This window comes from Wyeomyia smithii, chromosome 2 (genome assembly GCF_029784165.1).
Source record: "Wyeomyia smithii strain HCP4-BCI-WySm-NY-G18 chromosome 2, ASM2978416v1, whole genome shotgun sequence".
NCBI lineage: Eukaryota > Metazoa > Arthropoda > Insecta > Diptera > Culicidae > Wyeomyia > Wyeomyia smithii.
The window spans coordinates 198,153,168-198,165,668 of NC_073695.1; the positions used below are offsets into that span (position 1 = coordinate 198,153,168).

A 12,501-nucleotide genomic window follows, 5' to 3' on the forward strand; every position below is an offset into this window, starting at 1 on the left:
GTTGTACAACCTGCCGGCTATTGAGAACTACGCGCGTCTATTTCTACCTTCTACGGAGGAACTAAATGCTTAAACTCCTGACGATGGATGTGGCAAGCTGCGTTCGGCCGAAGACCTGAGGAGACAGAAGCGCCAGCGGGAGGAGCTTGAGAAACTGGAATAACTGTTTCGGGCTAATGAGACGCGCAAGTGAACCAATCTCGTAAAAGTTGCTCGTTGAGTCCAGATATTTCTAGATATGATATAGGGACGTGGAGGCAAAGCTGATCACAAGCGAGTGCGAGATGGTCAGCATGTGAAAGCAGTTCTTCGATGAGTACCTCAATAACGGAGCAATGAAAGGAACCGGAAAGGAAGTTAACCGTGAAGTATGTACAAACAATAGCAGTATCCATGTCCTCGATATCCTGGATATCATACCGTAAATTGCCTCACTAGAGCTCGACAGAGCCGCGGGAAAGGATAAGAAAATTTCCGAAAGTTATAAGGAGGAGAGACTACCGGAGGAAGGCACGGAAGGAGTTTTATGCCCAATCTATAAAAATGGCGATCGTGAACAATGGCATAAAGATGATCAACGCAGTCCACAAAGCTCTCTACCAAATCCTGTCTTTCTGGGATGTAAGTGAGTATTAATCTTCACCCTTCGGTTCATCCGTCTGAAATGACGGGACAATAATATGTTCGCATATAACGTTCACGGCAACCTCAAGACAACGTGTGATACAGTCGATCGAGACTAGCTGTGGCAAAAAATCTACGATTACGGTTTTCTGGGTCACACACGACTTATCAAAGCTATCTTGAAACGAGTGATGTGTCACGTGTGCAAATCGGGGACACTATTGAATTTTTTCGAAGCGCGCAAAAGTTTGAGACCAGGACATGGATTATCTTGTACAGGGTGACAAAAAAGTCCGGTCACACAGGAAAATCTCAATATTTCAAAGAATAAGAAGGAAATCTGAATCTGGCTTTCATAGCTTTATTCAGTAACTCATAAAGATACTTCACTGACGATATCTCGAAATCACACCACTTTTCTCTGATCGAACCAGCTTCAGACGTCTCGGAAAGTCGTCGCAAGCGGCGCGCACGTGCTCCATCGGCATCTCGTCCCAGATTTTCGTGATAACTCGCTTGAATTGCTCCAAATTTGTTATTTTATAGTCGTTCAGCTTCGACATCATGTATCCCCACACGAAATAATCCAGTGGATTCAGATCCGGAGACGACGGAGGCCATTCATTCTTCGAAATGAAATCGGTCCTCACACCACGCCTGAACAACCTTTGCGGTGTGGGATGGGGCGCCATCTTGCTGGAAGCAGTAGTAATCGTCTTCAAACAATAGTTCAGCATGAGGCAGAACATTTTTATTCAAAACCGTGTCCAGGTGGTACGCTGCGTTGATTTCGACCCCTTTATCGATAAAAATAAGAGGCAGTTTACCTCTCTTGCAAATGGCTCCCAAACCATCACTGACGTCTTATTTTGAAACCGGTAAACGTTCAGCTTGTCCGCAGGAGCTTGCTGGGGGCTCACACTCCAAACTCGATCATTTTGGCGATTGACTGTTTGCTCCAAAACGAACAGCTTCTCGTTCGAAAAAATAATCTCGTCATCTGCGCGCCAACCGAGCAACTCCCGCGACCGTTGGTACCTCTTGCCCTTTGTAGCTTTGGTAACCCCATGAACCACCTGTTTTTTGTACGGAGTAAGTTTTAAATCCTTGCGCAGAAGCAGGCGGATTGATTCTCGGTTCATTTTAAGGTTCCTGGCCAGCTTCCGTGCAGATTGGACGCGATTCCGGCGAATCCGGTCTCGTATAATCTTTTTCAGCCTTGGAGTTCTCACAGACCTTGGTCGTCCAGGTCGTGCTGTGTCCTCGGTGCCTCCGTCCTCTAGGTATCGATTTATGGTCCGGTACACGAGTTTCCGGTTGATTTCGAGCAGTTTTAGGTGTTTGAATATGTGTCCGGGTTTGTACCCTTTCACATATTCAGCGATAACAGCTGCTCTTAACTCTGCCATGGCTCACAACTCAATGTAAACAAACTGCACAGAAACGAAACTCTGCCACTTTGAGCAGCAAGGTAACCCTTTCATTTGAAATATAGATGGCACCAGAGAGATGCAACGTGTAGGCTACAGGCGACCCCAAAAAAGTGTGACCGGACTTTTTTGTCACCGTGTAAGTGTAACCTGACAAGTGGGTATCGAAACGATGACTTGACCGGTAAAAGCGGAGTGTCGGGACGGAATAAAAGTAGGAGGGTAGTATCCAACTTACAATCTCATGACGTTGGGCTACAGTATTTTTATATTTCATCAAAGCAAATGGTAGACGGAATTGTAACGCTACAGTTACTGGATTTTTTTAAAGTGCATTTCTGGATACTGAGACGTTAAAACGATAAAAACAATAATTTATATTAACTAAATGAATGGATAAAACTCTTCTATATTCTCAGCGAACGGCAAGCTTAACTAAACTATTTGATATTGGAGACCAGAACAATTGAAGGGGAAATTCCCAGATTGGAAATTGCTCAACATAAAATGGATGAGCCTCAGGCTGGGTTAGCTCCAGTCCAGTTGTTATCACTGTTAAGGCTTTGACGAGTGACAGAAAAACATGATTACTTCTTTAATTATGATTTAGAGCATTTCCCCAATGCTTCGATATTTCTCACAATACAAAGAGACAAGTTTGTTTGGTTTAGCATCAATTAATATTGCCATTTACCGATAACACGGGATGCTTTTAGTTGTCTTGTTCTTCTCCGCATACATCGTAAGCAAGCAAACATGATAATAACGAACGCTACCGACGAAAGGAAACGCGACGCGACTAATCCAGACAAGATTACTAACATATCCGGACATTTTCAATAATGCTGTGCAGTCCGCTGGATGGTTCGTCTGCTGTGGAACATTGCGATCAAATGAGTCGCTTGGTCAGCCTTGCTGCGCTAAAATTAGCTGTTACTCTCCTCGGTGCAAGCCGAGCCAGCTTCCAAAAAGAGTCAGGCTCGATATGTTTTTGACAATCCATGTTATTTATAAACTTTTCAATAGTGTATCTCAATCAATTGGTAGTTTTTGTTACAAGAACTCAACGATAAAGAAATTTCTGGTTGGTTGATGCCAAAACCTCGATAGTCTCCACCAGGTCAATCCGACCCTAAGCTGGACCGGAAGTAATCAACCTCAATAACCGGAGCTGATCGATGTTCATACGGGGCTGTGCATTCTCATGGACGATGAAACTTATGCAAAAGAGTATTTCATTATTCTTGCGGGACCACAATTCTAAACTGTAGCTATTTGCGAGGATGTAATTGACCAGCATAGCACTCCATCACTGTTCTGGCCGGATTTGGCTTCCGGCCACTATGCTAAATCCGCTCTAAAATAGTTTGAGGACAACAATATCGATTTAGTTGAGAAAGACATTAATCCACCTGACTGTCCCCAGCTTCACCCATAGAACGATATTGGGCTTTCTGGCGTCTATCGGAAAACTATGTGATTTCCTAGAGAAATGATATTCCAGGACCAATTCTAAAAGCCATCGCACAACGTTTTTTACGTTTAGCTGAAGAAGGCTTTTTAAACCAAATATAAACAATTTTTATCTAGTTACGAAAACTGTTCACATCATTATTTTAAAATTCGAAGAAAAGTTTTTTGTTGTCGGTATAAACATTTTTAAGAATAGATGAAATGACATTTACAAATGATATGAATAGTAGAGGACCAAAGTGAGGGCCTTGAGGAACTCCTGAGGTTACTTAATTGGTTTCGAAAGTCAACCTTAGAATTTGACTGTTTGTTGACGATCTGTTGAATACGATCCTTCCCAGAGTTCATTAAGGCAGACAGTATATGCAGCTGAGGAAGCGAAATATAGGTGAACTGAAAAATACGATACGGACTTGAAAAAAATTACCGCATCCAGACGAGACGATTCTATCCTTCGGGCAATCGTGGATAATTTTTTTTTCTTTCTTAGAGAGGCTTTCAGCACTTGGCTGGTTTGCCTCTAATTTCAATTTTTTTTCAATTTGAAAAAAAAAGGTATAACAATGCGGTCAAAAGCATATTTGCGGACGGTATAAGAGAGTATTCGATCTTTTGTAGCAGAAATCAATGGAATCATAACCTATTCTCAATATTCAGCTCTACTAAAGTTAGTACTTGTACAAGATTTCAACATAATTTCCTTTATCCATTGCACTGAAAAGGAAGTTGTTAAACTCGAGGGAGTAAGTTGTTGCTGGAATAACTTTTTGTTATTTATTGCTTAAAAAGCTTAGGTTCACCAGAAAGAATGACTATATCTCGATAGTTCTAATGTCGGATTTTTGTTAGATTTGAACACAGGTACTAGATATGAGTACCTATTTCCAAAATTCTGGGAAGTAATCGGATTTCAATAACTTATTGAAATTCAAGAACAGGGGAGAAAGCTCTTTAGCAGAATTTTTGTGAAAAAAGGCCTTCCTGTCTGTCCTCGTCTGGTCCAGGACTAGGGGAGCCCGGGGCATTTACACCCATTCTAGACCCACCTCCCTAAATTCAAGCCTGCTTATGGCATTGATTAACTCACCGTAGATGTTCAAATAAGTTTCTGAAGAATCACTACTTTTGTGAATTTTGTATATTTCATAACTATATCGTACACAAAAGTAAGTATAGTTTCTGCAGCGAAAAATCGAAAAAACAATTTAAATGAGTCAATAAAGCAGATCAACTTAATAATTATTTATTTTGTTCTATGAATTTACAAATCCCATGTAAATTACCTTTAAACAAAATACTCCCATCAGTTCCGCAATTTTTCCTAATCTCTGTCAGTTCACTTTATTCATTGCCGATACTCCCATCAATTAATCATCTCCGGAACTCGGAACTCACGTGCTGCGTTCCACGCAGAAAGTATAAGAAAAAAGCTCAAATCACCTAATCCTCATTTTTCACGAGCCTGCTCGTGTGATAAAATTATTCATATCAGCTTTATCTCAACTCGATCACGACACATAAACTTCGGCATCATCACTCGCGTTCTTCCGAGCAGGACGGCGCTCCACCTCCGCCTGTGCCATAGAGCTGCGCTACCACTCTTAAACCTATCCGGCCAGGGCGCATCGTGATCTCCCCTACCGGCTGGCAAACACTCGACACCGAGATCCAATCCAATCGCCGCTTGCCGGCCCCAAAACTGATTAGTTATGAGTTACGATCATAAACGATGCCAGCAACGTACGTACCCTTCCTATCGCCACCACACGGGGCCAAACATGACAACACTCCCAGTCGGTTTACGGTGTTGATGATGATGATGACGATGACGAAGTTAAAAACAAACAAGTTAAGCGGCATTAGCAGCCGTCACAATCTTCACCGCCTTCGGTGGCCAAGTGAGGGGATGTGAAACTTCAAAGTTCATATGTTAACTGAAGGGTGGATTCCCCCCAGGAGAAGAGAAAACTTCCGAAACCGAAAGCAATGAAACGCTCGATTGGAGCTGTTTCGCATGGTGAAGGGAGGTTACTTTTCGTCGCAAACTGAGCAGCATCACTGATGGATTCGATGATGAATGCGTTCCAAAATTAGAGCCAGCCTCAGCCAACGCAGGCAAGCCCAAAACGTATCATCCCGTTTTTCTACGTTCCTGACAGGCGAAAGAAAAAATATATAAAAAAGCAGGCGCGGGAGGAGATAAATGATCTCACCAGGCTCACATGACAATGTGGGAAATTATTAATCATCTCACTCAACCGGCAGCTTGGCAGTGCCGCAACTGCAACCGGGTGGCGGCCACTCTGCTAGAGATAACATGCCGCGCGAGGCTTGCAGGAATCCACGACCGTCCGGGCGATGGTCAACGCGCTGCGATATAGAATTGATCGTCGTATAAACATATGACCTGCATCACAATGCTAGGCGGCTTCGGATCAAAGTAGGATCGGGCGAGATTTCGATCGGATCGTGCGAAATCCGGCCGGCCGAGAGATTGATCACTGCTTGATTTTTCGTTTCCAACAGGAATGATTGGTATTTTAGCGGGTCTTTTTTCGAATCTGGAGCCTGTGGTTGTGCGATATTTTTTTTCAGTGAAAGTGAAGGTGACTTTAAAAAAAATGCTAACATTTTTGAATAACATATTCAAGGCAACATTTCTTCACAGTGCCGAGTATGCAGCCCGAAACGTCACATGAAAAAAAGAAATCTGGCGATAAATTCAGATTAGTTTGAATCACAAAAACTTGTACTTCGTAATGGCAAAGCCAAATTTATTTGACTTATTTGACATACCTGAACGTTAGCCAACCTAGGAAGCAAACAACCATCGAAAAAAAACAACATTTAACCGCTATTCACAAACATAACTTTTCGCAACTCGCTGAAAGCCCTCAATCGTTGCCACAGTGGAAGCTCCCACGGGTGTTTCTACTGGTTAGTGTATCATCTCTAACGTTTATTTTTTCATTTCATTTTTTGGTTCACCATTCCACGTCATACCATTTGCAGTAAGTATATGAAGTGAAATGAGCTTGGCGTACAGTCAGCTGCAGTCGGTCGTCGGTAGGCACTTGGCCAACTCCGGCAGTGCCATATTTATGAAGAGCCTCTGCCAGTGAATAAAGTATTCCCAGGAGGACGTTATGTACACACACAAGCACACGGGCGCGCGCCCAAACATATATGTGAATCCGGGCGTGTGGAAACCGAATTTATTTGGCAAATTTCCGCCAAAATACTTTTCTCTTTCTAACTCCGGTCTTTTCGTGCAGGCGAACTTTGAACTTTCGGGTATAGGAAGGCGAGAGGGAGATAGAGAGGAACCTCCGTTCGCTAGGCACGGAGTGGGACGGTACCGCACGTAAGGCAACAAAGTTCGAAGGAGACATGCCCGGAAGCTCTCTAGCTGCCGTGCCGTAAACCGTCGACACACAAGGACATAGAAGTTTATAAACATCGTTATGAATATGGGCATCCGTTGCGGCTGGTGGCGGCCTGCTGACGTGAGAACTGCTGCCATCCACAACGATTTCGATGCCAAAAAAAATTCTAAACGATAATTTTATATCCTTGCAACGCTTCGATGCTGGTCGGAAGACAGAGCAAAAAGTTCGACCCACCGCCGACCATGCCTGCCCGTCTGTATGTTTGGACTGATTTCGGAACTTCGGTTCCATCAGCTGAACACGATAAAAAACTGGTTGGCTCTCAAACTAGAATTGGGTTCACCACCTTACCAAGGGACGGTTGCAGTTTCGGTATGTAACTTTCAACTTCTTTCAACGGTTACATCAATAATAATGACAACGATGTTGACGGCGGTGAACTCTACGCGGACTGCGCTGCAGACTTTGAACTTGCAGCATTGCAGTGGTTGAGATTGGTGCAAACTGCCTAGACAGAAGGGTGTTCTCTGTGTTGTTTTTTTTCTGTCGACCTAGAGATCCCTGTCAGATATGATAGTAATTAATTTACATTGCGAACGAATTTTGGACTTGTTGGTGTTGTTTTTGTGTGTTTTCTGCGGTTTTCGCAGTTGCAGTCACTTTGGAGCGGTCAAATTAGAGTACATGAGCTAACACAGCAAATGAATGAGTGCTACTTACGTTTCTTTTTCAGAAATGGCGGCCCATCGTGATGCATTCCTCGCGGGTCGGACATCTCCATCAGCGGACTGTAGATCTTGCCCGGGTCCATACCGGGCGGGAAGAGACCAAGCGGGGAATCCAGACCGAACACTAGTGGGAAGTAGATAGAGAAAAAAAATGGAGTTTGGATCCAGCATTTTAAACTACTTGTGTAAAGTAGTTTTGGTATACACGAGTATTGAACATTTAACTGATTTTGATATTGTATCATGTGCAACTTTTCTCTGTGGAGCCCCAGGGCAGATCTTGCATACAAAAAATACTCTATTTGTTGTCAAATTCCAACGCGCTTATTCTTTTTGAAATAATCACACAGCACTGATCACAGATTGCAAATAAAAGAGAAATGTAAGAAAAAATGTTTTTTATTGAAAATCTGTTTTTAACAAGATTTAAAATACCTATAAATACTCGATTTGTGGGGGCCCAAAAATGGGGCCCCTAAATCCGGCTCTGGTAAGATGAGTAACATTTTATTTTCAAAATGTTTTGTTTTGGTGTCAGTGATCTGAGAAACAAAAAAAGCATCGACGAATAAAGTACGCTTGTCGTGCCGTCTGTTGGCGGATAGAAGAGCTGCCCATGAAAAATTGCGACCTTTTTCACGCATATTTTAGCGGATTTACATTAGTGTGTGTAATGGAAATTGCGTACGCGTTAGGCAATTCATTTCACGTGTAGAAACCTGCACAAAAATTGGTCTCATGTGGGTGGGTTAATGAGGAACACTATAGTTTATATATGAAGTCTTTGTGTGTTTTTTTTTTTGAATTTTTGTATCTTTTGAGAAGATTTTATATTCAAACAGTTTGAATGACTATAATCGAATTCGTGTCACATCAAATCGTGTGACATTAATTAACGATAACAGTAGGATCCTAATTATGACAAGTTAACAACAAATTTGAAACTATGTTTTGGTTCATACGTATATCTAATTTTTTTAAATTTTCAATGCTTTGGATGCATGGATTTGTATCAGTTTTCATATTCAATATAAATTTTTTGCGTCTACGAGTAAAAACAGAGAATTATTAAGCAGGTTAGCACAAAAATGAAACGCGTTTTTTTTTCTTTTCGTCTGAAAATCATATAGGGGAACCGCTCCCATATTCATCTCAGTACCTATATCCATCTTATCACGCCTTTTTGATCAATTTATCGTCAAATTTTACCATATTTTCAACGTAAAACTTTTAGCCACTTGAGAAAATCGAGAAGCAAATAGATTTACTTTCAAAAATTTGTAGAAATTTGACGGAAAATTTGACAAATGAGAGAAATAAGATGATTATAGGTGCACCAACCTGTTGAGATGAATAATAAAGCGTTTACCCTTTAGGTATGAAATTCAAACAACCGGGTGGTAGATAGTTTGAACAACAACATCGCGTGCAGGATATTTAACCTACACGATGATATCGTGGGGTTTTCAAGTCTCGCAATGACTGGATATTCAAAATTTTTGTAATAGTTGTATTATGCCGATACTCTTCGTGCTCTTAATTATAACAATTCTTCAAATAAGAAAAAAAGAAAGATAATTTCTGTTTTTCGAGTTCTGCTTACGGTAGTTGATTATCTGGAGATTTCTATCACGTAGTGTTGTAGAATTCAAATAGGTAAAATATACTATTTTTTCTTATAAGTCACTATTTCACAAAAGGGGTAAAGTTACTCTTTTTGTTGTAGAATTTGCGTGACGTACTTAACGAAAATAACACGTTTTTGATGTAAATAGATCCAATTACTACCAATATAGAGCGAACTGGACTTTTAGCCAGCTTTTTGATTCAAATACTCCTATGTGCGACGATAAGACAACAGGATTAAAAACCCTGATATCCTGGAGATTAAGTAGGAGATTGGCAGGCTGAAAAACAGTAAACTTCCAGAAATGGATCATATTCTCAGCGAGCTGTTATTATACGATGGAAAAACACTGGATAAAGCCGTGCAAGGATCGGGTGGAAGAATGAGTACCGGAGGAGTGGATGAAAGAATGACAAGTTGCAGTGCTGCAATTAGCGTACAATCACTCTACCGAACCGACGACTAGCTCCATTTGCGGAACAGTTCGTGGGGCACTGTCAACATCGTGGCTCGGACATTTATGAAAATGGCGGATACGTACAACGGAATGAAGGCCGAAACGAAACAGATTGGACTGACGAATTGTAAGACATAGGTTCAGATAAGATAGTGCTAACCTCCCACCTCAAGTCCAAGTTGGTAAATATGAAATCGAGGTGATCGAAGAATTCGTGTACCCGAACTCACTGGTAACTACCGACAACGATCTTAGCAGAGGGATTCACGCATACTTTAATCTTCGGACGACGCTCTTTTCGAGCAGAATCCGCTGCCGCACCAAGTTGAGCAGGACACTGATTAAACAGGGGTGGCATTGTGCAACTCGATTCGAGCGATTTTCACTATTTTCGAGTACGTCACATACTGCCAGTTTAGCTTTCAGCTCAAAAGGAGCTGTCATTGTCATTTGTCCTTCGGCTCGTCTAACCCGCAAAGTCGAAAAAAATACGAAAAACAAAACGTAACACCCACCAGCGATCATTAAGTTTTGCTCGAGTTACTCGAAACGAAATGCGCAATGTCACCCCAGGTAATCCTCTATGGCCATGAGATATGGAAGACCAACAAGCACTTGTGGTCTTCGAGCGGCAAATGTTGCGTGCCATCTTCGGTGGACTGCAGAAAGAGAACGGAACGTGGAGAAGGTTGAGGAGAATAACCAACGAACCATATAACATCCACACCGCTAAGATTGGCAGGTTGGGGTGGGCTGGACATGTCGTAGGGATGTCGGACGACAACCCAGCAAATATAGTTTTTTAAATCAATCCGTCAGGGACGAGACGGAGTGGAGCATAGCGGGCAAGGAGGATCGTTCAGGTGGAAGACGACCTGCGAACCCTACGCAGACTACGGTCTGGCGAACTGCATCCATGGACCGAGTGGAGTGAAGACGACTCTTACGTACAGTAAAGCAGCTTGGAAATGTATGATAAGCTAAGGTATATCGACTCATATCGATCAGAAGCAGAGCAAAGCCTTGGTGCTACATTCCGTATCGTAACTCGACCTTCTGTTTATTATACACAGACTTCGCAGCCAACTGTTATAGTACATGACAATTGCGGGGCTAGCGCTACGATCCTTCTGACACCAACAGTCTCTTCCGAGTCGGGACTAGAACATACGACGACTGGCTTGTTAGACCAGCATCGTAGAAGGTACTATCGATCGCTATCTAGTATTTTTTGTGGGTGACCATAAAAAAACGGCTATATTCGATGTATGTTATTTAAAAAAAGTTCATAACTTTTGAACCAGTTGGTCGATTTTCGATCTTTTTGGGTCAAATTAAAGGTAATTACGTCTAGTTATAAAAAAAAATACCAAAACATAAATCTGGGTGCTTTTATATGCATAATGTATAAAATTATTGAAATTTTCGGCTTGTTTTTAAATTGAACTTACTCAAATTTAAAATAAAACATATTTCTAAAAGTTCCTCCATTTATAGAGTCAAGTATGCCCTTCAAAATGAGACCAAAAGATATTTTTTATGTTTGCCCCAAAATGAATGACATACAAATGAAAAACACATATTTTTTGATGAAAAATAATAATAACTTTGAGTTAAATTGAGATATTTACGATGTCAGCGTTGCAAATTGTTTCTCTTAAAAAGCTCTAAAAGTCGTTCAGAGACTGTTTTGAGATGAAACTTTAAATAAAAAAGTTACAGCGTAAAATACGTTTTTTCAATATAAATCGGTTGTTTTCAAAGATAGGGAAAAAGTTTATTTTACAAAGTTACTTAAAATTGATGGATCTATAACATTGTAGATTAAATTTTTCTTCTATCTACAAAGATAAAAAAGTTAGATACTTGATTGCATCGAAAATGTTGGTCATCCTAATTTTTGATAATTTTTAAATGAGCGCCTTATCATATGTAACAACTTTGTAGAAGAAAGATTTTCTCTAAAATGTTGCTATAGAGCTCTAGACCCAAATTTCCTACTAAATTCGGTTTCTGGACCATTGTGCATTGTCTAATTTGAAACTTTAAATTGCATCTATACGACTTTGAGGATTGACGCATTTTACAATTTTATACGACACGTCAAATTGCCTCATATATAACCTAATATTGCGTTGTATAGGATTTAAATTCTATACGATATAAACAAATTTAATGTTGCATCTTATGTAATTTCACATTTGAGCGACTAAGAATTAACATCCTTATACGACTTCTGGTTTGCTGGGTTGCCAATGAGATGTACTGCACCGATCGGCAGAAACGCTCGGTATGAAGGGGTATACGAGCAGCAATGACAGAGAAAAATCGTCTATAAACAAACTATTACAGCTCAACCGTGCACAGAACAACGTCATTCTGAGACAAAAGAAGCGTCATCGGAAAGATCGTGATAACGAAGAGCTTGAAGAGCGAGTCCTTGGCAGAAACACGTGGAAGTTTTACGTTGAGATCCAATAAGCACCAAAGCGGGAGAAGTGTTGGGTACATCTGCGACAGCCACGTCCAGTGAGTGGTTTGACGCTGAGTGCCAGCGAGCGACGGATGAAAAGAACCGCGTCAGTTTTGTTACTTGGGATAGAACGGAAGTCGCCAGGCGTAGGAAAGAACACTTTAGTGTGCTGCTGAATGGTGAAGAAAACAGTATAGTGGAAAGGAGCAGGATGGTAATTGAGAAGAATGGCAAAGCTGTGGACCCACCATCCATGGACGAGGTGAAGAAAGCAGTGAAATAGCTGAAGAACTGCACGGT

At 41.3% G+C, this 12,501-nt stretch overlaps 1 protein-coding gene across 1 annotated transcript in view; it reads right to left on the reverse strand.

The window, feature by feature from the left end:
- LOC129721780 (protein jim lovell) overlaps window positions 1–12,501 on the reverse strand; it is a 102,637-nt gene that overhangs the window by 47,149 nt on the left and 42,987 nt on the right. Inside the window, exon 3 of the mRNA XM_055674720.1 lies at window positions 7,637–7,768. Within this exon, the coding sequence (XP_055530695.1) occupies window positions 7,637–7,768 (132 nt within the window). The remainder of the gene's footprint in view (window positions 1–7,636; window positions 7,769–12,501) is intronic.